This window comes from Peromyscus maniculatus, chromosome 7 (assembly GCF_049852395.1).
Source record: "Peromyscus maniculatus bairdii isolate BWxNUB_F1_BW_parent chromosome 7, HU_Pman_BW_mat_3.1, whole genome shotgun sequence".
Classification (NCBI taxonomy): Eukaryota; Metazoa; Chordata; class Mammalia; order Rodentia; family Cricetidae; genus Peromyscus; species Peromyscus maniculatus.
The window spans coordinates 52,270,661-52,298,350 of record NC_134858.1 but is presented as its reverse complement, the minus strand read 5'-3'; the positions used below and the strand labels follow the sequence as shown (position 1 = coordinate 52,298,350).

The 27,690-nt window shown below is 44.7% G+C and overlaps 2 protein-coding genes across 4 annotated transcripts in view; one reads left to right on the top strand and one right to left on the bottom strand.

Annotated features, from left to right (window-relative positions):
- The window catches only part of Nrg4 (neuregulin 4), a 79,875-nt gene extending 64,453 nt beyond the window's left edge, over positions 1–15,422 (top strand). For 2 of the 3 annotated variants that reach the window (XM_076576315.1, XM_076576313.1), the window contains 3 exons: positions 2,629–2,775; positions 9,322–9,582; positions 14,018–15,422. In XM_076576315.1, the coding sequence (XP_076432430.1) occupies positions 2,629–2,720 (92 nt within the window). In that variant the 3' untranslated portion in view covers positions 2,721–2,775; positions 9,322–9,582; positions 14,018–15,422. The remainder of the gene's footprint in view (positions 1–2,628; positions 2,776–9,321; positions 9,583–14,017) is intronic. The other variant, XM_042280969.2, reaches the window with a different exon arrangement.
- On the bottom strand, positions 11,194–27,154 carry Fbxo22 (F-box protein 22). Its single transcript, XM_006971567.4, has 7 exons — positions 26,929–27,154; positions 26,635–26,770; positions 21,827–21,914; positions 20,714–20,809; positions 17,550–17,714; positions 14,418–14,583; positions 11,194–12,188 (listed from the first exon to the last, which is right to left on the bottom strand). Exons 1-7 carry the CDS (start codon positions 27,060–27,062, stop codon positions 11,771–11,773), a joined length of 1,203 nt encoding a protein of 400 aa, XP_006971629.1. The 5' UTR covers positions 27,063–27,154; the 3' UTR covers positions 11,194–11,770.
- Positions 27,155–27,690: the final 536 nt, after the last annotated feature.

Here is a 27,690-nt window from a genome sequence, read left to right as displayed (position 1 = left end):
CTTTAATCCTAGCACTGGGTGGGGCGGGGATCTCTGAGTTTGAGGCCAGCCTGGTCTACAGAATGAGTTCCAGGACAGTCAGGACTGTTACACAGAGAAACCCTGTCTCAAAAAACCAAAAATCAAAATAAAACAAATAAAACACCTCACTTCACTGTTGGCTACTGAATGTAAAAAAAAAAAAAGAAAAAGAAAAGAGGAAGGATAGGACTGCTCATAGGTATGGTGGAGGAGGAAGTTTATTGTAGATGAAAGGGAAAGCGTTAGCCAGAGGCAGACATCTGAGAGTCCAGAGTGAACATGACCCCAGGAGTCAGGCCATGTGAGGAGAAGGGCAAGGGGAGAGCCAGACCAAGAGGCCAGGAAGGGAAAGGGTAGACCCACAGACAAAAAGGCTGGGTAACCAAAATGGCTGGAAAGGGCAGCCCAGCCCCTGGAGAAGTCTAGTGTAGGGGGCAGGGTATACCAGCCCTACCTTGTAACAGGTAGGGACTGAGGGATGCTGGGAGAACCTGGCAGCCAGGACTGCTTAGATAGGATAGATAGGCACCTCAGTTAGCTATTTGTCTCGGGTCTGAGACCTATCAGCTACCTGGATACCCAAGCTAGAATCTGAGAGGAGGGAATCTCGGTTGAGAAAACGCCTCCAGAAGATCAGGCTGTATGCAAATACAGGCGGAAGAGCTATACCAGAAGAAATTTAGGATTGCTGTCAATACAGGTCTTAGGGTTACCAGATGTATGCACTGTGATGAAACACTATGACCAAAAGGAACTTGGGGAGGAAAAGTTTATTTGGCTTCCATATCCTGGACCACAGTCCACTGAGGGAAGCCAGAGCAGGAACTCAAACCTGGAGGCAGGAGCTGACAGAGGCCCTGAGGGAGTGCTGCTTACTGGCTTGCTCCTGTGGCTTGTTCACCATACTTTCTTATAGAACCTGAGACTTCCTGTCCACACCCAGGATCACCAGCTCAGGGATGTCCCCACCCACAGTGGGTTGGGCCCTCTCCCATCAACCACTAATTAAGAAAATTCCTTGCAGGCCTGCGGACAGCCAGATCTTAGGGAGGCATTTGCTCATTTGAGGTTCCCTCCATCTCAAATGATTCTAGCTTGTGTCAAGTTGACATAAACGATCCAGAACTTTTTACCAAGTTCCAGACCTGTTTTCATCACCTGACCTGTAATTTTTGGTGCATATTTTGCAGAAAGCAAATTTCATCTCTTTGGAGGAAGAGGCAACATTAATTGGTCAGGCCAGAACATTTTTTTTTTTTTCCTGTTGAGGTTACACTGAAGCTGTGAGACCAAAATGAGCCATCTTAGAAATAAGACCAAAATGCTTTCACCCAAAAACTAAGGCCTAAGATTTCTCCTTCTAGGAATAGGCCAATAGTTACTAAAACAAGTCAGTTCAGATTCCAGAAACCAGGAAGTGTAAAAGTACAGAGTCACAAGATAGTCACGAGGTAATGCCTGCCGCACTATGTAATGTCCTCTCCCTGGTTTCCAGGGTAACTGACCACAGAAATGCCCCCACCTGAGAGCAGCCAATGAGAAATGGTGGCAGGCAACCACTCCCTTAGAAGTAATTTCTAGAAGTCCCTAGAAGCAAGCCAATCAGAATTGTACCCGTACCTTGTGATTTTTTTTTTCCCTTTAAAAACTGAGCTTGCAGATAGGTGGGCACTTCCTCCAGCCTCCACTGCGTTGGATGTATTGGACGAAGTCCCTGCCTAGGCTTGTATATGCAGAATTGAACCTTGCTTTTGCATTCCGGCATGCTCGTCTTTGGTGGTCTCTCTGGGGGTTACGATCTGGGCACAACAAAGCACAGTGGACAAGAGGCCACAGCAACTTCTAGGACCTTCTTGCAGAGGTCCAGAGCTGGTGACTGTTAAAGCACAGCTGAGATACAGCTGACCCCTGGCCCCTAACCCCTAACCCCTGCCTGCAGGCTTTTCCAAACAGCATCATCCAGCATAGGCCCTATGAGTGCAGTGTCTCGTAACTCTCCACTCATTCGTCATTAGTTAACAAATCAGGAGTGTCAGGGTTTGAGGTAAGTAGACAAAGTGACCCTCACATGTTCAACTAAAACTGCTTTAGAAGACTTCCGATTAAGAAGCAGCCCCCAACTTAGAGTTTTACTCAGAGGTGGTCTCACAGGCAGCTTTGCCGCCTTAGTGAAGCTGGTACTCATCCAGTAGAAACTGGACTTTTCATCTTTCCACAAACTCAAATTATGCAGTAAGAGATTGGGTTCTGGCCGTCGGCAGCAAACTATCCCATGATTCCACGCAGCCCATGATCTGGACAGCCACGGGCTCCATTGGCTGTGTGGCTGAACCCCGACGTTTTGTTGGGTGTGTGTTAAATGCATTTTGACTCATGAATATTCTCAGCCTCTAGAAGGTTTGGCAGGCTGTGACTCCATATTAAGTAGAGGCTTGCTCAAGAAATCTGAGTAGTTTCCACCCGCCCCCTCTCAGCTCCTTTAGTAAATGCTTTGCCCCAGCAAGGCACACTGATGCTTTCGAGTTAGCTCAAGCCCAAAGGTTCGAGTTCCTTTGTATGGTTTTCTGCATTTTTGACAAATTGCTTGTTGTGTATCCACCATTCCAGGTCACCGAGTCTCCGTCCAGCAGCCCTCCCGTTCCCAAGTTCAGCCCTCCCGTTCCCAAGTTCAGCTCTCCCTTCCCCCATTGTTGATCTGACAACCGCTGATGGCTTCCCTTGACGCTTTCCCGACTCAGATGCGGCGACCCTACAGTAAGTCGCTCAGACTCACAGGCAGGGCTATCGAAGACTCTGTCCCTGCTGCAGCTCACCGCTGCATTTTCCCTTTGAGCAGTTGGGATTTTCTTTTCTCTTTTTGGATGTTTTTTAAAATTTGGGAATTTGAGGATTTTTTTTTTATTTCATATATTTTGTGTGTGTGTGTGTATGGATATGTAAGTATGTATATATATACATATATGTATATGTGTATAGATATGTATCTATACACACATACATATACACATACACATACTTCTAAACACAACCTGCTGAGGTCATTTTGTGTTGCTCATATATGCTTAGGGCTACTTCTTAGCCTATCAGAGGGCGCTTATCCCTGGAGAACACTGATTCTCTCTCTCAGCCACCAATAACTGCCTGTATCTCTTCTAGAAGTGAAGTTTTTTAAGACTTCCCCCATCCACACTATCACGTTAACTGGTAGTGTCATTTGTAAGGTCTTGTCTAGGCAGCCATATTGTCAAGGTTTCTCAGGCACAGCTTCCCTGTCACATTATAAAGACACTGTCTCACGGCAGATGTCCCATTCTGGACCTCTGGTTCTTTCCTCCCATTCTTCCTCCATTTTCCCTGAGCCTTATGTGAATGAGTTGGGTCGTTGATGTATCATTTGGGGCTGGTCACCACAGTTAGTTCTCTGCATTTTGACCACTTTGTGGATCCCTGTAATGATCTCTATCTACAGCAAACATCTTCTTTGATGATGAGTAACATTTATGGGCAAGTATAAAGATAAATATTTAGAATGCAGTTAGAAATTATATTGTGTTTGTGAGATGGTAGTAGCAGGTCCTCTTCTAGGGTCCATAGCTCATCACCCACAGGTTGTAAGCTAGGTTTACAGAGCCAAGCATCAGTTCCTTACCGAGCAAGCCTTAAGTCCAACTAAATGGCTGTTCCCAGGATTTAAATACCACTGTTGTATCTTTCAAGATATCTTGCCATTCTGCTTGTTTATAAGTGCTAAGCTGGACAGGACCATTGACTGCTTTTCTCCTGAGGCAGCTTGCCTAGGGTTTCAGTACTAGTTAGTCCTCAGAGAGGACTTCCAGGGTAGTTCAGCTCAACTGTAAAATTTTAAGATGTACTAATACTTGGGATGATAACGTACACCTTTAATCCCAGCCCTTGGGAGGCAGAGACCAGTGGATCTCGGTGAGTTCACGGCCAGCTTAGTCCATACAAGGAGATTTAGTGTTTTAAACCACTTGGAAGAGTAAAGCTCAACAGCATTGAAATGCATTCACTCTGTGTAGGGCCACAACCACGACCACTCCCCAGGGCATTTCAATCATCCCACACCGAATCTTTATACTTCTTTAAGTCCCCCTTTATGTAAGTCCCCCTCAAACCCAACAGAGTAACTGGACACATATACTCCTTGTCCTTTGTAACCGGCTAATTTCATTCAATATATTTTCAAAGCTCATCTATACTTAACCAAAATCCCACTCTTTTAATAACAGTTCAGTATTACTCAGTGCAGATGTATTACATTCTGTATACTATGCAAAGATACTTGTATTATTTTCAATCTGACTTTCTGTAAACAGTGATGTTTCAATATATACCATCGACCCCTGCTTTTATTTGAAAATATTACATTCCGAGTAGAATTTCTGGATCAAATTGTAACTTGTGCTTAATTTGACAAGGACCATAGTGTTTTCTCTGACAGATCCACCGCTTTACAGTCTTACCGGCAGTCCGGGGTCCAACACTTCTTATGCATCTGTGTTACTGCATGTGTGGGAGGGGAGTGGGAAAGAGAGACAGGGAGAGGGAAGACACCCACTGTCATAATGGGGTGATGTCTCCTTGGGGTTTAACTTGAGTTTCTCTGTGCATCAGTGAAGTTGACCACACTGCCAGTGCTTGCTAGTCATTTATGTATCTTCTTTGGAGACCTGTGTAAGTCCCAGGCCACTGTTTTTTTATTAAGTTTTTAAAATTTAATTTACATACCAACCACAGTTTTCTCTCTTTCCTCTCCTCCCACCTCCTTTCTACCCATCTTCCCATCCACACCTCTGAAAGGGTAAGGCCTCCCATGGGAGTCAACATCGCATGGCATATCAAGTTGAGGCAGGACTAAGTTCCTCCCCGCTGCATCAAGGCTGAGTGAGGCACCCCATCATAGGGAATAGATTCCAAAAAGCCAGCTCATGTGCCAAGGACAGATCCTGGTCCCCTTGCTAGGGTCCCCACAAACAGACCAAACTACACAACTGTCACCCACATGCAGAGTGTCTAGGTGGTCCCATGCAGGCTCCCTAGCAGTCAGTCTAGAGTCCATGAGCTCCCACAAGCTTGGGTCATCTATCTCTGTGGGTTTCCCCATCATGATCTTGACCCCCCTTGCTTATTTAAATCCCTCTCCCTCTCTTCAGCTGGACTCCTGGAGCTCAGCCCAGTGCTTGGCTGTGGCTCTCTGTATCTGCTTCCATCAGTTACTGGATGAAGACTCTCTGATGACAATTAGGGTAGTCACCAATCTGACTACAGAAGGCTGGTTCAGGCACCCTCTCCACTATTGCCAGGAGTCTTAGCTGGGGTCATCCTTGTGGGTTCCTGGTATTATCCCTGGCACCAGGTTTCTCCCTAACCCTGTAATGGTCCCTTCCATCAAGATCTCTTTTGTTGATCTCCCTCTCTGACCTTCCCCCAACTCAGCCATCACAATCCCTCATGCTCCCATCCCCTATCTCCTTCCCCTGCCCGCCCCCAGTTTACCCAGGAGAACTCATCTATTTCCCCTTCTCTCTCTTTTTTTAAGATTTATTTATTATGTATATAGTGTTCTGCCTGCAGGTATGCCTGCAGCCAGAAGAGGGCACCAGATCTCATTACAGATGGTTGTGAGCCACCATGTGGTTGCTGGGAATTGAACTCAGGACCTTTGGAAGAGCAGCCAGTGCTCTTAACCTCTGAGCCATCTCTCCAGCCCCTATTTCCCCTTCTCAAGGTGATCTAAGCATCCCTCTTAGAGTCCTCCTTGTTACCTAGTTTCTCTAGGACTATGGGTTGTAGATGGTTATCCTTTGCTTTACATCTACTACCCACTTATGACTGAGGGCATATTGTGTTTGTCTTTCTGGGTCTAGGTTATCTATCTCACTTAGGATGATTTTTTTTCTAGTTCCATCCATTTGCCTGTAGATTTCATGATGCCATTTTTTTTTTTTTTTTAACCACTGAGTAATTCTCCACTGTGTAAATGTTCCAAATTTTCTTTATCCATTCTTCAGTTGAGGGGCATCTAGGTTGTTTCCAGGTTCTGGCTATTATGTATAATGCTGCTACGAACATAGTAGTGCAAGTGTCTTTGTGGTATGATGGAGTATCCTTTGGGTATATGCCCAAGAGTGGTATTGCTGGATCTTGAGGTAGATTGATTGCCAATTTTCTGAAAAACTACCATACTGATTTCCACAGTGGCTATACAAGTTTGCACTCCCACCAGCAGTGGAAGAGTATTCCCCTTGCTCCACATCCTCTCCAACATAAGCTGTCATCAGTATTTTTGATCTTAGCCATTCTGACAGGTTTGAGATGGTATCTCAGAGTCATTTTGATTTGCATTTCCCTGATGACTAAGGAAGTTGAGCAATCCTTGAAATGTCTTTTCGCCATTTGAGATTCTTCTGTTGAGAATTTTGTTTAGCTCTGTACCCCATTTTTAAATCGGATTATTTGATATTTTGATGTCTAGTTTGAGTTCTTTATATATTTTGGAGATCGGCCCTCTGTTAGACGTGGGGTTGGTGAAGATCTTTTCCCATTTCTGTGGGCTGTCATTTTGTCTTACTGTGTCCTTTGCCTTACAGAAGCTTCTCAGTTTTAGCAGGTCCCATTTATTAATTGTCGATCTCAGTGTCTGTGCTACTGGTGTTATATTTAGGAAGTGGTCTCCTGTGCCAATGCGTTCAAGGCTACTTCCACTTTCTCTTCTATCGGGTTCAGTTTAAATGGATTTATGTTGAGGTCTTTGATCCACTTGGACTTCAGTTTTGTGAATGGTGATAGATATGGATCTATTTGCAGCCTTCTACATGTTGACATCCAGTTACGCCAGCACCATTTGTTGACGATGTTTTGTGTAATTTGGGTGGCTTTTTCACAAAACAGCTGTTCATAGGTGTGTGGATTTGTCAGGGTCTTTGATTCGATTCCATTGATCCATGTCTGTTTTTATGCCAGCACCAAGCTGTTTTTATTACTCTAGCTCTATAGTAGAGCTTGAAGTCAGGGATGGTGATGCCTCCAGAAGTTCCTTTATTGTAAAGGATTGTATTGGCTATCCTGGGTTTTTTGTTTTTCCATATGAAGTTGAGTATTGTTCTCTCGATGTCTGTAAAGAATTGTGTTGGGATTTTGGTGGAGACTGTATTAAATCTGTAGATTGCTTTTGGTAAGACTGCCATTTTTACTATTAATTCTACCTATCCAAGAGCATGAAAGGTCTATTTTCTGCTTTCTTCTTCAATTTCTTTCTTCAACGACTTTAAGTTCTTGTCATACAGGTCTTTCACTTACTTGGTTAGAGTTACCCCAAGATATATTACTTGTGGCTATTGTAAAGGGTGATGTTTCTCTGATTTCTTTCTCAGCCCATTTATCATTTGTATATAGGGGGGCTACTGATTTTTTTTTTTTTTTTTTTGTTAATCTTGTGTCCTGCCACATTACTGAAGGTGTTTATTAGCTGTAGGAGTTCCCTGGTAGGATTTTGGGGGTCACTTATGTATACTATCACATCATCTTCAAATAGTGAAAGTTTGACTTCTTCCTTTCCAATTTGTATCTGCCCTTGACCTCCTTTTGTTGTCTTATTGCTCTAGCTAGAACTTCAAGTACTATATTGAGTAGAAATGGAGAGAGTAGACAGCTTTGTCTTGTCTTGATTTTAGTGGAATCACTTTGTTTCTCTCTTCATTTAATTTGATGTTGGCTGTCAGTTTGCTGTGTATTTCTTTTATTATGGTAGGTATGTTCCTTGTATCCCTGACCTCTCCAAGATCTTTTTCATGAAGGGGTGTTGGATTTTGTCCATGGCTTTTTCAGCACGTAGTAAGATGACCATGTGCATTTTTTCTTTTGTTTGTTTATATGGTGGATGCCTTTCTTTCACTTGCTTATCTGCTCCAATCAGTCCATGTTGACTGGCAATGGTGCAGGCAAACATCCTTCTTCCCATCCTAGAAGAGAAGCCTGTCCAACAGATAGGAAGTTCACCGTGGGTGTTTTCATGGTGGTGTCGTTTCCCTCAACTTATAGTTGTGATTTTTTTTTTTTAAATTACAAAAGAATTTTTACCAAATGGCTTTCCTGTTTTTCCTTGAAAACAAGAGTGCTGTGTTGGCCAGTGGTTTGTCTGTCTGCCCCACAAATCCTTCATGCTGGGTTCACCCGTTTATACTCTTCTGCTTCCAGCTTTCTTCCTCATTGTTCCTTCCTGTCCCCAGTGGCCTCTGAAAGTCTCTGGTGAGGTCATTTTGGGGGGTGGGGGGTAGGCAGGGGAAGCTTTTCATAAATCCTTTCTTTGTAGACACTGATTCTGTCCCTTATCACTTTCCTGTAATTCCTGTGAGCATACTTAAGTCTCTTAATGTTGGACTTCGTTAGAGAATGTACCAGCTTATCTTGCTTCCTTTGCAATCATCTGTGTTCAAACTCTCAAATGCATGCCACAGCATATGTGTGGAGGTCAAAGGACAACTTCCATCAGTCAGTGCTGCTCTTCCATCCTGTGTCGTGGACATCAAACTCAGGTGTCAGTCTTGGTGGCAAGCACCTTTACCTGCTGAGCCATTTTGCTGGTGTTTATCTTGATGATTCTTTGAACAGCAGACCTCATTTCTCTGTTCCTCGGAGTGCTTGTTACTTTTCATTTTGGGTATGTCATCATTTTAACAATATCACCCCACCCCACCTCCACTCTATCTCAATGTTTGCTGGTTTGTTTAACAAAAGATATCGCCCACTTGTGTTTACTTCTAAGCCTTTTAGAGTGTCCTTTTTGTGTGACCCTTCATTTGACGTCCCCTCCCCTTGTATTCAACTATTAATACAGCAATCCCCCTTTACACCAGTTTCTCCAACCGGGCTGGGGAACCCTTTGCCATGTAGTTAGTTATTCACTGAGCTTAGGGAGCAGGCACAGTTGAAAGGTCACGGTGTTAGATCTTTGGAACAAGTGACTTCTCTGGACATTTGTGCCATTCTAAAGCCTCTGTACGTGTGGCTGAACGTCCTAACTTCCCAGTGTCTCCCCTCAAATGGTCAATTTTCCATCTCCACCCATCTTCTCTGGACTCTGGCATTTGTGATCCTTGCAGCTTTTACAAGCAGTGCCCACCAATTCCCAAGTGAGGCAAAACCAAACAAATCCAACCAACCAAGCACCTTGTATTAGCACCCCGGGTACTATCTAGAGGGGTTACAGATGTACACAAATCTACAGGTAGGGTCTCTTCCACTTCATCCCGTTTATGAATGAGACCTTGGCTTCTACAGCTTTAAAAATCACTGTCACAAGGGGGAGGAGCTGAAAACATCACAGAATCTAGCTACCGTTTTGAAGATGGATTTTCTTGACTGAGTTTTCTCTTCGTTGGATGAACCTGTTTTCTAGAGCCTGACAGTTGGCTTCTAGTTGTTGCCGTCTCTGCTAAGGAACAGCGCTGGGAGAGTCTTCATTATCTTTCCGCTGATGTCTCTTTGGTCAGTGTGCTTCACTCCTGTCTCGAACTCTAGCATCGGGAGACTGTGGACTAGGTATGTGTACTGGGTAAACGCACGGTGACTGAATCCTGGACAGTAAGAAAAATGTTAAAACAGTGGTCTCAAATTGTTTCTCAGTCTAACCAACACCATCATGCTTTTTGTCTGTTACTGACCTGAGCAAAAACACAGGACAAACACTTATAGATGCAAATGTTCCACACTCTTAACTCCAAAACATGCATGACTTTACTGACGCCTTCTGCCAGGGGTTTTTTACTTTATATCAGCACAAGTTCCAGAAACCTATCTCCAGATGTGGCACAGGGCGGAAGTGAAATATCCATTACAAAACAACACATTTGGCACTTACCACTGCTCACCCGCTGAAAGGGGCCAATATTAAAATAACTCTCTGGTAACTCTACACAGCAACACTGTTATTCTGCCTGTTAAACATAGGATTTTTACTATAGAGTCTACTATGCATCATTAACATTTCCAAGCCAACATTAACCCAACCCAACCAGTCTACAACTGAAAAATCAAGTCAATCACCTTTATTTTCATGGTTCTGGAGTCTTCTGCTTCCGTCAAAACTGAATTTATAGTGATGTTCATTTTTTTTTCTATTGAAAATTTCCACCAGTTGTCTAGACAGCACTCAGATGTCTTCATTTCTACTGTAACTCCTGGCACGCTCATTTTGTTAAATTAGCAGCACAAAGCACTCTCTTTTGCTGCTGGCCTTCTGGATCTTGATCCAGTCTACACACAATTGGGAAAGCTAAGGCAGGAAGGCCTCCCTCCTACTGGACACGGCCTCGTCACACCAGCATTTGGCCTGCTGGGTCCTGTCTGCACCTCCATTTAAGGTCCCACTTCCCTTTTCCTACAACCAAGGGAATGGAAATGTATTCCTTTTCAAACAAAGTAGAGCCCCAGCTCCGTTTTCATTTGGAAGTATACAGAGAAATCAGCGCTTTCAAAGCCTTGCTGGTGGGGCATCTGAGCCTTCACCGTTGTGTTTACACCAGCTTTTTTATAATGTGATTGTTTTCGCAGCTTTATAAGTATCTGTAGCAGCTGCCATTTCTAGACTTTTTTTTTTCCAAAACAAACCAGCAATTATTTTACCTAACAATTACCTAGTGTCCTTTTAGTACAAACCACTGACGATTACAAAAATGTCACTCATCAGTTACCTTGTAAGTATATCCTACAACAAAGACCTGGTGCAAATCCACATTAACTTCTGCCCTATGGAACAGTCTAGAAACAGGCAGCATAGGTCCATGAGGGTACAACAACAGAAGTGCAGACACCCAGGATTCCTGTGGTCCTGTCCACAATGGAGTGCTGACTTCTCTGCGGTGTCCAAGGTGACTCACAACCTGCCCAGATTCCAAGCAGTAAGGAGCAAACCAAGAGCAAACAAAGGTCATGCCACCATTAAGAACACAGAACACAGTGTGTACTGAGAAATACAGGCATGTGAGTAACTGAAAATCAAAGTTTCCATCACAGCACGCTCTGTGAGCTTCGATGCTCGGGGCAAACTGGCATTCTCTCACACTTCTCCCTCAGCTCCAGGTTCTCACTGAGGAAGAAGTAGTTAACATTCTTCATTCTCTCATCAAAAGCAATAGACATACACTAGCTGAGTGGGTTTTCAAGTATATTTTATTGGTAGAAAACCAAAATACGGTGATATCATTTTCAGAACTATGTGAAAAAGATTGATTGTTCCCTTGCAGCCTCCTTACTGTGAAGAGGAAAATGCTAACTTACCTATGAGAGTCACTTCATACAGTATGAAAACAAAGGCAGTTCTTTATCAGAAAAGTTAAAAAGTCAGTAATACTTGTTCCAGCTTCTGAGAAGCAGAGAGACTCAACCGTATCTTTAATTTTCTCCTTTATTAAGGAAAATAAGGTCATGATTCTGCTACAAGTTCACCGACCACCACAAGGTCTTCACCCTCCATCTCCTGGAGGGCTCCTGCTCCTCCCAGGACGCTCGGTCACATTGGCTTTGCCTGCGTCTGACCCCAGCTTCACTTCTGGATCTGTGTGTACAAAGCTGTCCTTCATCTACAGTAAAACTCAGCCCATCGTGATCTCAGAGCATCACTCAAAGCCACGAAACAAAAGGAGCTAGTTTTGCTTAAAATACTCACATCCCAAGTCTCCATTTTTCTGAAAAAGGCAATGCCCCAAAGTTACATCTGTGGGAGCCACTCTCATTTAGAGGCCCCCAGGTGAACGAGCGCCATGATGGTTGTGTAGCTATGGAACAAGTCCTCTTCCTTCACCTCGCTACACCTCCTCAGAATAAAGTTCCCAGTGACTATCCGATCACATCCAATCTCCCCATTTCCAAAGAAGCCGAATAAGGGGACACTAGGAAAAAACTTTCTAAATGCATCAGACTCGACATTCCGCTTGGCTCTGTAGTACTGGACTCCCCGACCAACACACGCAAACATGAAGCCAATGGTGTTCTCCTCAGGGATGCTGGCTGCTTTGAGGCGCTGCATGGCCGCCTCAGCAGTCTTGACATCGTTCACGTCCTCGTTGAGGAGAACTGTGGCACTCTGGATTCGGTGCCCACTAAATGACAGTCCAACCACACCTGTGGCATCAATATCCAGAGGGCTCCTGGAAACAAACACAAAACCATCAACACCTCGTGATTAACTAGGGAGGAGAGAGCTGCTGCCTTTGACAACTTACACTTTAGTCTGAGATCTATCCTCAGACAAGGATTAAACTAAACTGTTATTAAAAACAGGCAGATCAAAAAGAGGTGGACAGCTGCCTTTTCCAGCCACAAACACAAAGCTAGTACAAAAGCTCGTCCTGGATTAGTATTACCCAGCAACCAGCTCTCTGCCCCTTCTAATGAACCTGGTAGGTTTATATCTGCCAACACAGACACCCCACCAGCTCTGTAGTGGTGGTGCTGGCGAGCACTGACACTAACGGATGTCCCCATCCCATGACACCTACATAAAGGCATCTTCCCCATCTCACCCCCACCACTGGTAAATTATGAAAAAGATGTATTAAAAACTATATCATTATGGGCCAGGTGTGGTGGCACATGTAATCCCAGCACTCAGGGAGGCAGACGGGTATCTGTTGAGTTTGAGGCCAACCTGGTCTACAAAGTGAGTTCCAGGACTGTTTCTTAAAAAACCAAATACAATATTATATATAAAATCATGGAGAATAATTTTCGATTCTGCAGGTTTTAGCTTTTTGTTGACTAGCCTTTAAAGAACTATGATTGCAATGCTTCCTGTCTTGCTTACTGCTTTGAGCCTGAGTTTGAATTTTAAAACTTCACAACTGGGGGGAGGGGAGGAGCTGGAGAGATGGCTCAGAAGTTAAGATCGTGGTCTGCTCGTACAGAGATCCCAGCTTGACTCTCAGCACCCACATCAGGTGGTTCATAACCACCTGTGGCTCCAGGGAATCTAATACCTCTGGTTCCTGAGGGCAACTCATGTGCAGACACATCTCTAAAACCCTCTTTCTACTGGCTGGGTGAGCATGTCCACAGAGGGCGAAGGAGTCCTTTCTCTTCCCACCTTGTGGGTCCCGGGGATTGAACTCATGTTGTCAGCCCTGATGTCAAGTGCCTCCTCAGCCCTGTTAAGACTTTTTTTAATCAAAATATTCTGTCCTTACAAAAGAATGTGCATGCCAGTAAAAGTTATAAGGCATATAATGAACACTCATTGGGAAGAAACACACATCTTAAGTCTCCATTACATTTATCAACAACTGAATCTACAGAATGCACAAGAGTCTCTGGGTTAGCAAGAAACTAAGATAGTCAGGCACCAAGCCCCAGTGGTGCATATACATACACACAGAGTAAATAAAATCTAGTATATACTTCCCAAACTGAAGGCCAAAGGATGCCAGTAAGATACCCACAGGCTGCTCTTCCCCAGAAGAGGAGGGAGATGCCATCCCACCCTGAGTGTTAGAGCCTGACGAGTTTTGTTACAAACACTTGACCCATGTACCTCCTCCAGGAAACGTGGGAAAACTTTAAATGGCTACAGTCTAATCAAGAGAGAATTTGTGAGCCACAGAGATCATCTTTGAAGTTTGCTTCTGACACAGCACTCAATCTTCAAGTGACTGTCTAGAAAGATGAGCTTGCAAGGCCCCACTGCGAGCTTCCAACAGCAGGAGTTCTGCAGCAGCCCATGTCCACCTTAGCGCATGCACAGACCCCGGCGTCAGTCTATTCTCAGATCATCCACAATGACTTCCACACAAAGGCCACTGAAAATTGTTTAAAACAAGCTGCTTCACCCTCACTTCAGTTCCCCCTTTCCTTATTTCACTTTCAAAACCTAGTCTTCCTTATTTACTTCTCTGAAACCTTTATCCCACAATTAGCAATCAACTCTCTATTGAAACTACATTGAAATAAGAGCCCTGTGCCTTAATGACTTCTTTGTTTGCAGGAGCAACATCACAAGGAGGACCAGAGCTGTAAAATACATCAACAGGCACTGCTGAAGGAGCCCAACTCTGATGTTCTTAAAGGACAATAAATACAAGTTTAGTTCTTCGACTGCGCGCAGAATTGTGTTCAGTGACCTCTTGGCAACAGCAAAATGAAATGATTTGGTACACTAGCAATTCCTTTTCTTTTGTATTTTTTGAGACAGGGTATCACTTTGTAGCCTTGGCTAGCCTGGAAGTCATCAATGTAGAACAGGCTGGTCCTGCCTCCTCAGAGTACTGGAATTGAAGGCATACAATGCCACACTGATTCCTCAAATTTGTTTGAAAAAACCCCAAGTAATGAGAACCTGAAATTTCCATTTACCCAGGGGAGAAAAGCAAAGTGCCCCGACTTACTTCTCACAGGTCAGGGAAGACAGGTTGTCCACCTGGCCTCCAGCCAAGATGATATTCATGTTGCTGAAGGTGCTGACTACTCGCTGCAGGTAATTGCCGGCTCCCACCTTACAGCAGTTATAGCCAAAGACAAGGACCACTCGAAGCTCAGGGTTATCCAGAAGACCTGCAGAGAGGAGACAGATAAGCATCCTTCAACCCGATGAGCTGTTAGTTACCCCTGCTGACCGGCACCAGTGCACGCCGTGTAGCGCTGAAGCTCTTGGTTCCAGTAATAAAAGCTATTTGAATGTGATCCAGTCAACGCCTCACCCAAGCAAGGACACGGTTATAGACTGAAGAGTAGCCCTGGTGGACCATGTCAGGTGGCTCCACATCCCGATTCCATGCATGCCAGTGCCCGGAGTCTCTAATGCGGTCTAAGCAGCTCTACCACGTGCAGGCAGCAGGACTCCGGGGAGCCAGCAGCATCTCAGCCCAGAGCTCCAAGCTTTCACCTGAGTCCCTGGGAGCTGGTTTTCACAGCATTCTTTTGAAACCGGCCAGTATTACAAACAGGTGGCTTCTGGGACAGAAGAAAATACAGCCCCTAACTACACCAACGTTTCTGTTTACCTCAGCCACATGCCTTCCATCGTGATAGGAGGCAGGATCACTCAGCAAGACTGAATGAAGCAGGCCAGATGGGAAGGGAAGGGAGCATGGCACACCACAGTGCTCAGGCTCCGCCCATGATGAATCAAGGACCCCAGCACAGTAACACCTAACTCCATGCTAGTGACCTCGAGCTCTGTCTTAGCAAATGTAAGCCTGTCCAGCATCCCAGGAACCATTCTGTGATTCCAGTTCAACTTCTTGGCAATCCTTTAATGACGTGTAAAGACAATGACATGCGACTTTTTTTTCGGAGCAGCCTACATCCACTTTCCCCAAATCTCTCTCAACCCCCATGCTGAAATTTATATTAAAAAATTTCCTTTTAATAAACTCCAACTCTGCTTCACAGCAGCTCATCCTGGAATTCTTTTCTGTGTTGAACTCTAGGAAACTTTACCTTCGGGTCACAGCACAGGGCAGTAGCTCCCCCCAATGCCGCTGCCAAGACATCAATTATTGACAGCTAGAACTGGCTGGGGCAGAGTCTCAAGTTCTAAGTCTCTGTGTAGTGAAGCACACTGGCAGTCCTGAAGGGCCCTCCCTCTTACAGATGAGCCTGGCACATTGAGAGAAGACCCTTTTCTTTAGTAGGACACATTCTGAGTAGGAAGAAGCTGAGGCGCAACAGTCAAGTCTAGTTTAGAAACAAGAGTGTCACTGCCAGGAGTGACTAGCTTGGGACAATGGCATGGCTATTCAAGAGAAGTCAGTGTTAAGAGACACTGCAGGACATGCGCCCCTGACGTCAACCTCTGGTCTCCCCACAAACGCACCTGCAATATCTGTGCACAGGGAAAAAGGAAAAGTACTCTCAGTGAAGTCCGGAAGCCACCCGGAAGGGCACAGAGGGCCTGCACCTGTCCAGCCCTCTTCTCCACTGAGGCCATGTGCAGGGCCCCCAGCTTTAGCTGCCCACACTTACTGCTCTGTCCTACCCTGCTGTGGATATCACTCTATATAAATAAAACACTGATGGCCAGTGACCGGGCAGGAAGTATAGGCGGGACAAAGAGAGAGGAGAATTGGGGAAACAGGAAAAAGGAGGAGAGACACTGGAGCCACCGCCAGGACAAGCAACATGTAAAGATGCCGGTAAGCCACCAGCCATGTGGCTAGGTATAGATTTATAGAAATGGGTTAATTTAAGATAAAAGAACAGTTAGCAAGAAGCCTGCCACGGCCATACAGTTTATAAGTAATATAAATGTCTGAGCGATTATTTTATATGTGGATTGTGGGACTGCGGGGCTTAATGAAACCTGGAGAGAAGCTCTCCAGCAACACTACCCCTTCCACCAGCCCCTCTCACTTCCTGATTACACTCGCAGGACAGTAAAGCTGTTCTTAGTGGGGACATTCCGTCCTCTGAGCCATCAACCCAAACTTCCCTTTGCTGTTACAGCATTTTTCCATTGCTAGTCTTTACGCTGGGACAAGCCTAACTTTCCCAAACCTATCTCCTTGTCTGTAAAGCATAACTAACCTGCAGAGGTACAAGGACTCAACTGCTGACTTGAACATTAGCAGCATGGAAGTGATCAGAGGGAATTCCTAAGTGACACATCTGAGTGCTGATGCATATGGAGGTGTGTCTTCAGGCTAGCTCATCTGCACACAGATGCAGGGTTATCGCTAAGTAATTTTGATGAGCACAATGATAGTTTAAGCCCAATCATCTACTCTGCAGATGTAGATGAGGAGAAGTCTTCACAACTGCTTTGCTGGAGTAGCTAGTTGCCTACTTTAACAAGTTTCCCCATCAAAGCCTGACACTAGACCTACTTCAAATTCAACCACACTTGCTTTCTCAAACTCTGGAGCAATCTTGACTGTTCATTTCCTAACACTTTGCCAAGTTCATGCCTTCTCTCCTAAACGCCAACTTTTTCTTCTAAAAACTTGTATCATAAATGGTTACTAGGAACAGTTTTAAAAACTTAAGTTTTTCTGCTTTAAATAACAAAAATAAGGCAAAATTATTGGTAAGAGCCTACTGAAGATCAAAAATCCCTTCAAAATTCAACTACAATTAAATGCATGCATGCATGTACCTTACCTCCCAACTGTCTATAATTCCAGTTCCAGGGCATCTGATGTCCTCTTCTGCTCTCCATGGGCAGCAGACACACACATGGTACATACACAAGCTTACCAACAGAATACTTATAAAAAAATGTTCATCTCAGGTCAGCTAGGACTTCGTAGCAAAGAAAACAATTTGCAACCAATTCTACCAATCACCAGCCTTGTCAACAGTAGCCTAGCAGCTGCTAGCTGGCCAGAATTAAAATAGAACAAGTTAATCAACAGAATGAGCTATTAATAATAAATAACAATGTCAGGTGTATGGCATGCACCTTTAATCCCCCAGCACTCAGGAGACAAGAAAGTCTCTGAGATCAAAGCCAGCCAGAACTACATAGTGAGACCCTATCTCAAAAGAACAAGAAAATTAAATAGTCAATAACAACTTACCCACTTCAGCAAGCTGATGTCGTTCGAGTGTTAAATTCTTGGGGTCCTTAATAAAATGAAAGGGCTGAATTTTTATTCCTTCAATTTGAGGGAATAATAAAGCAAAACCAGATTCTCCAATCTCTATTTCCTGAGGTCGATTGCTACCTGATCCCATTGGAGTCACTAGGGAGAAAAGGACATTTCAGGAGGCCGTCCAATAGAAATGCAGTTAGTAAGAGCCTTAATCAACCCACAGCACCCTCCCAACTGCAGGTTAGGCTCTTATCAAGCAGTGATCTTAGAGTAAACAAAGTCCCTGGCAATATTAGGGTGGTGATCCCTACACCGTACTTTCAAATATCTTCAGAAAGAACCGCTTTTATAAAAAGAAAAATCAAGTGTCCAAACTGCCTGCAATTGCTGAGTGGAGATGAAGGGAACTGCTGTTCTTCACTTCCGGTTACCCACATGGCTGGCCACAACTGTCTAACTCCAGTTCCAGGGCGTCTGATGCCCTCTGCTGGCCTCCAGGAGCACCAGGTACACACGCAGGCAAAACGCCACACACATCAATCTTTTTACGTGTTAAGTTTCTAGAAACCAGAACCTAAGGGGGTGGGGGTGGTATTCAGAGAAAAACTCGGAAGACAAACCCCACACGGTAAGTGTGAATTTAAAACATGAAAAGGAAGATTCAAGTTTATGACCAGGCCTGTGATGGTGTCTCACTGGTTAACTTGACAGGACATGGGCACTTTGAGGGATGTAGATCAGGTTATGACCTCAGGCAGACCATTCCAGAGCCTGGAGTCCTTCAGCCAAGCAGCAGCAGTCACTCTGTGCTCCTTCAGGAAGGACACAGTGTGACCAGCTTCCTCAAGCCTCTGCCACATGACCCTCCCCCCTTCAGCTGTAAACTCAGCAAGTCCCCGCCACGGCTACATTTGGCAAGCATTTCGTTCAAACAGCAAAACAAACAACCCTACAAGCCCAAGAGGGAAACCTCAAGTGTTTAAATGTGTGAGCAGATGCAGGCCAGTCCAAATTAAAACCCCAGCAGAGGGAGCCAGCCAGGTCACAAGCCAACATACAAGTACCCAGTAAGCGCACCAAAGGTATTCAAACACAACTAGTCACTAGAGAGCTTCAAAGAAAACACTCAAAGAAGCATCTTTACACACTAGCCTGGCTAATATTCATAAGCTGTGACCCAAGAGCAAGGATGTTCAGTAACCACAGCCCTTGTACATTGCTGAGTACAGAACGGTAGAAATTTGGAAAACTAGCCACTTCTTTTTTAGTTAAATATACATCAGTGCTAAGACCCAGAAAGTCCACTTCTTAAGTTCCAGAGAAATTTAAAACTTATACAAAAAGTGACAGCCTCATTCACAATACCTAGGACAAGAAAAACAAGAGTCTATCAAAACAAGAATGGAAAAATAAATCTTGTCCCATTTATATCACAGAATGACTCAAACACTAAATAAAGGGCTAGGAGCCTGGCGTGGCTGGTAAAATGTCTGCTGTACGGGCATGAAGAGCAGAGTCTTCTCCCCGTACCTGACCCCCAGACAAGCACGAAGGTCAGGCAATGGGAGAAGCAGAGGAAGGCAAATCCCTCAAGTTCACTGGCCAGCCAGTCTAGTTAAACAGTGAGCCTCAAGTTCAGCGACCCTGTCTCAAAAGAACAACTGAAGAAGATACCTGACAACCCTCTGAGTACCCCATGCACACACAAGCGTATGCACGAGCACACTCACTTAAGTTTTAAAGGAATTACTGATAAATGTAATAAATGAATCTCAAAAACATGTTAAAAATATTTATATTGAGTGAAAGAGTCAAAACACAAAGAGGACAACCATTTATATGACACTGACCAGGCAAAACTAACCTAGCACCGAAGAAGTCAGAATAGTGGTTTTGGCAGGGCCTGTCAGGAAAGAGTCAAGAAACAGCTAGGCTCAAAGGACTAGCCGTGAAGACCAGAAACCAGTAAGACCAGTGCCTCAGTCACTGTTCTATTGCTGTGAGAGATCCCATGACCAAGGCGACTCTTACAAAAGGAAGCATCCATCTACCTCGGGGCTTATGTACAGTTTTAAAGCCTTAGTCCATGATCATCACAGTTCAAGCATGGAGGCAGGCAAGGGCGGTGCTGGAGAAGTAGCTGAGAGCTACATCCTGACCTGCAGGCAGAGAAGGAGACTGGGCCTGGCATGGGCTTTTGAAAGCTTAAAGCCCATCCCCAATGACAAACTTCCAACAAGGCCACACCTCCTCATCCTTGTAATCCTTTCGAACAGTTCCACTCCCGGGAGACGAAGCACTCAAAAGTATATGAACCTATGGGGGCCACTCTTATTTCAATGACCACAGCCAGCATGAAGAGGACCCAGCAAACACTGGTGGCCACACCCTGACTGGAGCAGAGGGAATGGTATTTTAGCCCCAAACATAAAGGACATAAAGCAGCACCAAGTCAAAGCTGCTTCAGAACAGGGCAGCCACTAAAGGAAAGCTGCTACTGCTACCCACTCACTGGGGAAGGCAGGACTGCCACGCAACGCTGGCCTTTCCTTGCCCACCCCATTCCTATAGCAGAAAACTTAAAAAGAGAAACATGGCTGAGTTCGAGGAAAGCCACAGTGGATGTAACGAAAAGACAAGAAAAGAGACGTGAGGAATGAGTGCTCTGATTCTCTGTAGCCCCCAACAGCAATAGTAATGACACGAGGGCCACCAGCTATTTAAGCCAACTCAGAGTGTGAAGAAAGCCACAGCCACCGCTACTGCCTTAGTCCAGTTACGTAAGGAGCGACACCAGCTTTGCGATAAGCTACCTGCAAGGAGCAAGAGTGGGTGAACTGAGCAGACTGGAAGGGCTGCAGGTCTTTCCTAGTCTAGGGTGGGGAGAATGAGATCCTTCCCTCCCCATGAGTGGCTAAGGGAAGTCAGGGATTACATGTTGCTCTTAAGCAGCCGTGAGATCTGAACTATGAACCTCAACAACCTGACAGACATTAAGTACAATGTAACAAACACCATGACAAGGATGATTAATGCTATTGTTTTTAGATGACCAGAAATGTAAATGTGCTTTTCACCTATAAATTATTCACCAATCTATGGGACCCCACATCAAAGTAAACAAAAAAGAAACTGTTAATGTCTCTCACCTACAATTCCTGGGGTCACAATCCCAAGGACCTGACACTGCTTGGGGAACAGCTTCTCCAGGGCAAACGCTGTCTCCATGGTAGTTCTTTTCCTGGCTGTAACGATACAGCAGCACAGTTATCAAATATCCATCTCTCACTGTCAAATCTGACGGTGTTAGCAAAAAGCAATATTTAACAATCAAACAGGTTATGAGGCCGGGGCATAGCTCAATTGGTGGAGTCCTAGCCAATGCAAGAAGCCCTGGGTTCGTCATCAGCCACAGTGCTGAATAAACCCCAAAGTGGTGCCTGCTGCAATCCTAACACTTGAAGGTAGAAGCAAGATGATCAGAAGTTCAAGGTCATCCTGGGCTGTATAGTCAGTTTTAAGGCCAGCCTGAGCTACACGTGACCTTGTTTCAAAGAAAAAGAAGGAAGAAACGAAGAAAAGAAGGAAGGAAAAGGGGGGGGGTTGGGGAAAGGCACTGCACATTTTGGTTAAAATAAGTGATTTCCCCATTCTCATGTCCATTTGATTTAAATTCTAAACCTACCCTCTGCCATCACCAGTTTGCCTTTGCCCTTTGTTCATAGACTACTTTTACCCAAAGGCATCAGATCTGGCTCAGCACTGAGTCTGGGAGGTGCTATTTACTGGATCTTTCTATTCAGTTCATGTCGCAGCACAACCACTACCTGACTCCAGCCAGTCAGAGTCAAGTCAGAGAGTGTCCAGAGCAAAGTCTGGACCAAAGGCCCCATCTTGTCTTCTCGGCCTCTATTTCCCCTTAGCAAGGCAAGAATGCACAGTGTCTGTGAACGGCTTTGGAACCTCGTAGCACTGCATTATACATGACCAGGCTTGGATAACCAAAGCAGGCTCTCGTTTTAATAAAAAGACGTACACCTGGAAGATTAAAGTATTCCAAAACAAGAACATCTTTCTGAAAACCTTGTTCCACTTGTACAGGAGGTGAGACATCAATCTGCACACACAGGGTTCCTCGGCTCGAGCCGGACACAGGCTTGTGTACTAGGAGCGGGGCCCAAAAGTCTCAGAAGGCTTGCTCTCAGGACTGGGACAATGTCAAAAACAAAACAAACAACAGAAACCCTCTTCTCTATATATACCTCTTTTACGGCCACGACACTCTTCCAGGCTAATGAAAGTTTCAGAGTCTGCCATATAGAGAACTGTCCGTGGTAGGATGCGAACATTCTGCAAAGAAAGAGAGTGTCTGAATGCTTCTGTGCTCCCCAAGTATGTCTCAGTGCACCAGCGGTGCCGCCTCCCTCCCTCCTGAGTCCTCTTCCTTCCCATGGTCACTGCCACGCTTCTCGGCTTACTTACTGAGCAGTGGGGTTGTTTTTCCATGTCAAACTCAAGAAGTTCATTTACTCTTTTAGAACAGACATTTGGTGTACCAGCTAAAGCGCCTCTCACTGTACTGAACAGGCACAGCAGTAAGGAGGACCCCAACGGGGGAGGGGTGGTGCACAGGCTGTACCCCTCTGGCTTTCGCTGCCAGCTCCCAGCTTACCATGCCCAGACCTGCCCACACTTGAACAGACTCCCTTACTACCGAGCACCTTCAACTTGCTTCCGTTAAGGTACCCTAGAGCAAACCTCCCAATGCCTGCTCCTAGATGCCACATCCTCTGTACTTGGGATGTCCATGTGACATCCTTACAGCCCCGCCATTCTTGTTTGTGTCCTGTTTCCACTGAGCAGGCTTCTTCAGACAAGTGTCAAGACAGCTAACTAAATGGAAGGAGATTTCTCTCAAGTATTCTATCAGAATGGAATAAAGACCATGGAGCACAACTTCGCAGCCTTGCAATCTGGGGGAGGTCCAGATGTTTCAGAGTAGGTTCTAGATAAACTCATAAAAGACACTGAATACTGTGGTGTGGGCTAAGACCATAGGGTAAGACCTATGACCTATGGATGCAAATTCTTGGTTTCACCTGACATTTTTTAAAGTAACTAGTTGCCACAATTTAAAATTCCACACAATTTTTACATATTTGGGGAAATCCTTTTTGACAAAACTATAGCAACACTCAGGCTGCTTGCCTTTCAGCTATGGCTAGGCAGACCTGCCAGCACCTCCAACGCTGCTGAATGCCTAGACCCACTTCTCGGCAGTGGGTTATTTTCAGTCTGCAATTCTGCTTAATGAAGGAGTCAGGGCCTGGTCCTGCCTCAGCCACAGCCAGCAGGGTAACTTTCACCAAGTAGTCAGCCTTTAAGCATCCTATGTTGAAACAAATATACAAGCCTCGTCTTGGAGTCCAAGATTCTTTCTTTCTGGCACTCACACAACTCCATTTCCCCTCCTAGTTCTCACTAGAAACTGACTATGACAAGCCTCAAAATGAAACACTCACTGTAGTATAAGGCACCTGGCACTACACTATTCAAAGAAGCTACAAAGGGCAAGCTGTCACATAAAAGTTCAAAGCATTTCTAAGAGGAAGTTAATCAACTTCCCTTATATCTATTAAAATACTCCATCCACGAGATGATTTGGAAAACACAGAGAAAGCAGCATATATGATTTAGACACCAGGCTTCTGTCTCACCATGAGTTTATATGTTTAAGGCTACTACTATACAAACTTTAATAGTGACATTATGAGAGTTCTTAACATCCAGTGAAAATTTATAGTTGGATACTGTTAACATGTTATATGCATTTAACATGTTTAATCCTTACAAGAACCCTGTAAGAATACAAGAGAATTATTGTTCTCGCTTTTCAATTTATAGAAATAGAACCTAAGGCTCAGAGAGGTCAAATTGCTACCTTGAGACAAATTATGGGTTATCATTTAAGACTCTCTATAGATAACAACCACTGCAATGTATGAAACTAACAGCCATAGAAGAATGCCCACTGTGGTAAAAAGTTGCAAACAATCACAGGAAGTTTAAAAGGGCATTAAAAAACAAAAAACAAACACACACACAGGCACACACACAATCCTATTCCCCACAGGAAACTTTTACTAATGTTCTAGCTTCTTTATGAATCTTCCTTTATATTAATCTAGATTACACTAAATAATCTAATGTTTCCAACATTTTAAAATTTTTATTTCTTGTATATATGTCTAAGTGTGTGCCATGCTTGTACAGGAGCCCTCAGAAATCAGTTGTAGCTACAGGCAGTTTTGACCCACTAATGCGGGTGCTAGGAACTGAACTTGGGTCCTCTGGAAAAGCAGCAGACTCTTTTAACCACGAAGCCATCTCGCCAGCCCCTTATGAAGCTTTTCTCATCACTGAATGTACCTTGTGATTTATGATTTAATCCTTCTTTTATGAATCAGCAGGTTGTTTTAAGCTCCCTCGCTGTACATGAGGCTTCAAAGAACACTTCTGTGGAAAATGCTTTGCTAGTATTTTGAATTTTCCCAAATAACAGATTTTTAAAAACAGCGACTGTAGGGTTTTGATCAACGTATCAGAGAGAAACAATGCTCCAACAGGCCTGGGAGATGCTAGCCAGCTTTCTGGGTATAAGTTCAAGAGTCCAAGGAGCAAAGAAGAAAGCCTGCACAAGACAGCATGGAACCAAAGACACATACTCGGGACAGACACATTAAAGATGAGGGCCAGAGCTGGAGAGACGCTGGGCAGATCAGAGCGCCTGCTGTCCTTTCAGAGCACAGGTTCATACAACTCACAATCAGCTGCTAACTCCAGCTTCAAAGGATATGATGCATTCTTTTGTCCTCCATGGGCATCTGCACACATGCACATAGACAGACAGACAGACAGACAGACACAGACACACACAAATAAAATCTGTTTTGGGTTTTTTTTGAAGAGCCAGGTTTCCCACCATCAAAAAGGGAGATATAAATATGAGCAGAGAGGAAGTGAGGCAAAATCTTATTTGGGTTGGGTGCACGTAAGGGAACTCATGATTTTCCATGTACTGACAGAAATATAGTTCCAGATACACATATGGTCAGCTCTCTCTTCATTCAAGGATTCAAATGTGGCTATTTAAAAAAACAAAAAATGGGGGAGGCATCTGTACTGAGTATGTACAAACTTTTCCCGTGCCATTATTTACTAATATAGCCTACTTAGAGAAAGCAGGTATTAGTAATCTAGAGATTTGAATTTAAATGGGAGGGTGAGCTATACAGGTTAACACAAATATTTTTTGAGTGACTTCAACAAGGGGCAACTAATACCCTGACAACATGGAAGAACTGCATCTGCATCTGCATACACAAATACATACACATACACACATACATACACATATACATACACATACACTTATACACATACGTACATACACATACACATGGGCTATCTGAGCTAGAGGCAGCAAACTCTAAAGCAGTGAATATTTACACAGTACAGAATGTCGATGCTAAATACCATTTTCCACTAAAAGAAACCAGGACTATTAGAGAAACCACTCATTTCTTGAATGAAGCAGGCAAAAAACAAGCTAAAAACATCTGGTACCAAAAAAAGGCCATCCCTAAAAGACAGTGGAGCTGGACTGGGAGCTCACTCGCCAAACCAAAGACAGGGTGAGCACAAAACAGATACAGTAACAGATATATCTTTGAATAAGAGACAACAGCATATGCAAACAGGAAAACCAGAGGCCACATGGAAAGATGCCGGGAAAGGAACACACCCTTGCTTTCCCATCGTTCCTGACAAAAATACAAAATCTAATAAGCCTCAGTCACACTCAATTTGTGAATGTTCTACAAATTAACTGACTTTGAATTTTCTTAAGTGTTGAGGCTGGTAAACTAAACAAATCAAAGAAACGTGGTTTTTTTTAGTCAAAAATCACTGGGAATTGAATACTTTTGCTATCAAGAACAGTACTGGGGCAAAATATAAATGGGAAGCCAAAAATTTGACAGTAGTATGTTTGGAGTCTCTTACTGAAGGATGTATTTGTTCCTATCAGCTTTTATTTTGGTGCTAAAATTATTTCATATTTGACTAGTGAGAGCCCCTTCAGGCCAGCTTCAGAGGTCTTTCTAGGTAATGTTTATCTTAGTTTAGTTCCTTATTTGGCTTACATATCCCTGGTGACAGTCCACTAAAGGAAACCAAGGCAGGAACCTGGAGGCAGAAACTAAAGCAGAAGGTTTGCTCAGTGTTTTCTCATACACCCCAGGACCACCTGCCCAGGGGCGGTACAGCCCACATTGGGCTAGACCTTCTCACACCAAACATTAATCAAGAAAGCACTTTACAGACCCGTCTATAGGCCAATCTGATGAAGACACTTACTTGAGGTTCCCCATTTCCAGCTTGTGTTACGTTGAAAAAAAACAAAAAACAAAAAACAAAAACAAAACAAAAACCAAAAAACCTCTAATCAACACATGCATCGATGATAATTTCCCAAGCTGGAGGCTGCATTGTGGTTGACGAGAACTTCCATGTTTGCATACTATACATACTAAAGGATAATGAGTAATAGACCATCAAATTGGCCATTTCTTCTCAAGGGTCTCTGCCACTCACCGAGATACCGGAGCTTCACTATCAGCTCTATAATCTGTCTTGACCTCCCCATACTTTCCTGGATCCAGGGATAAAAATGAGAAAAGGACTGTGGCTTAAGTATTTAGGTAGAAGATTTAGTTCTTCTAGTGTGTGACCCTGGGCAAAAAAAAAAAAAATGCCTTCTTTGCAAAACAGAGCGTTTTAACAGTGAACACCTGTAAACTTCAATTGCTCAATATCTAATAATGAATAAACCGCAGCATGCCCTTACAAAACCCGACGTCTATTACAAAGTCTTTCCAGACCACGAGCAAAGGCCCCCAAATTAGCAAAAGCAAAGGCATGTATCACAACCGTGATTTTTTTAAAAAAGTTCTCAAAGATGGCCCACCAGGCCTGCAAATGACTGTCGGCGGCACACACCCATACTTGCCTCAAGCGCCTCTGCTACCACGCGGACCAAGCAATGTCCTTCCAGGTTGCCGGCCTCCGCCACGCCCGAGATCCAGGTCACGCTGCGGTGGGTCCGCAGCACTCTGCGCACACACTCCCTCCATAGGCGGCACACTCTGGGGACGCAAAAGCACAAAAGGTTGCCGCCGGGAGGGTCGTTCCCGCCGTCAGCAGCGCTGCAGCGGCCGAACGCCAGGAGACCCGTGCAGGGGTCCCGGTCTGGGCAAAGCCGCCACCCACGGGGACCAAAGTCCCCTGCCCCATTCGCCCTCACCCGGCTACCCGCAGCAGCGCCTTGGCAGGCAGGAAGGTGAACACACGCTCCACCACCTCCGCGAGGTTACTCAGCACGTAGGTACTTCGCGGGTCAGTTGAGGAGGAGCCGCCGCCGCCGCCCACCAACTCCATTCCTCGCCTACCGGCCAGAAACCCTACGGAAGCTCGGAAGAACCCGGGCAGCCGGCACACCACCGCCCACCCGAGCCCACTGCGCAGGCGCGCGCGCCACTTCCGGCGGGCAGCTTCCGGCACTGGACTCACAGCCGCAGCAGCAGCGGTGCGCCGAGTTGTAACGCCCGCAAAGTTCCGCCCGGAAAGGAACGATGCAGCCTGGCCTTTGGGCCGGCTGCAAGCATTCGATTTATTCGGAGAATCTAGTTAACACGTTAGCCCTTAACTTTTAAACGAGTTGGCATTTTAAATAGCACTCCCCTTCTTTGACCACTAACTGTAATTGCTGCTAGAAGCACACGCCAAACCAGACAGGTATTTTCACATAGGAAATTATTATGCTTTGACACGTACTAGATCTTCATCCCGGGGCTGCTGAATCACAGGGAACAAGGCCCAACAATCTTCAACTCTCCGGTGGTTCACGTAACTATTCTGAACCACAAACGAAAGCAACAGCACTTGCAGCTTCATTCCAACTGAATACAGTTGTTTCCTTATTGAGGGGGCTTCAGTCCCCAGCTACTTGGTGGGGCCTGGTGCTTCTTGTTTTGGCCTCATGACCCTTGACGCTGTTATATTTACC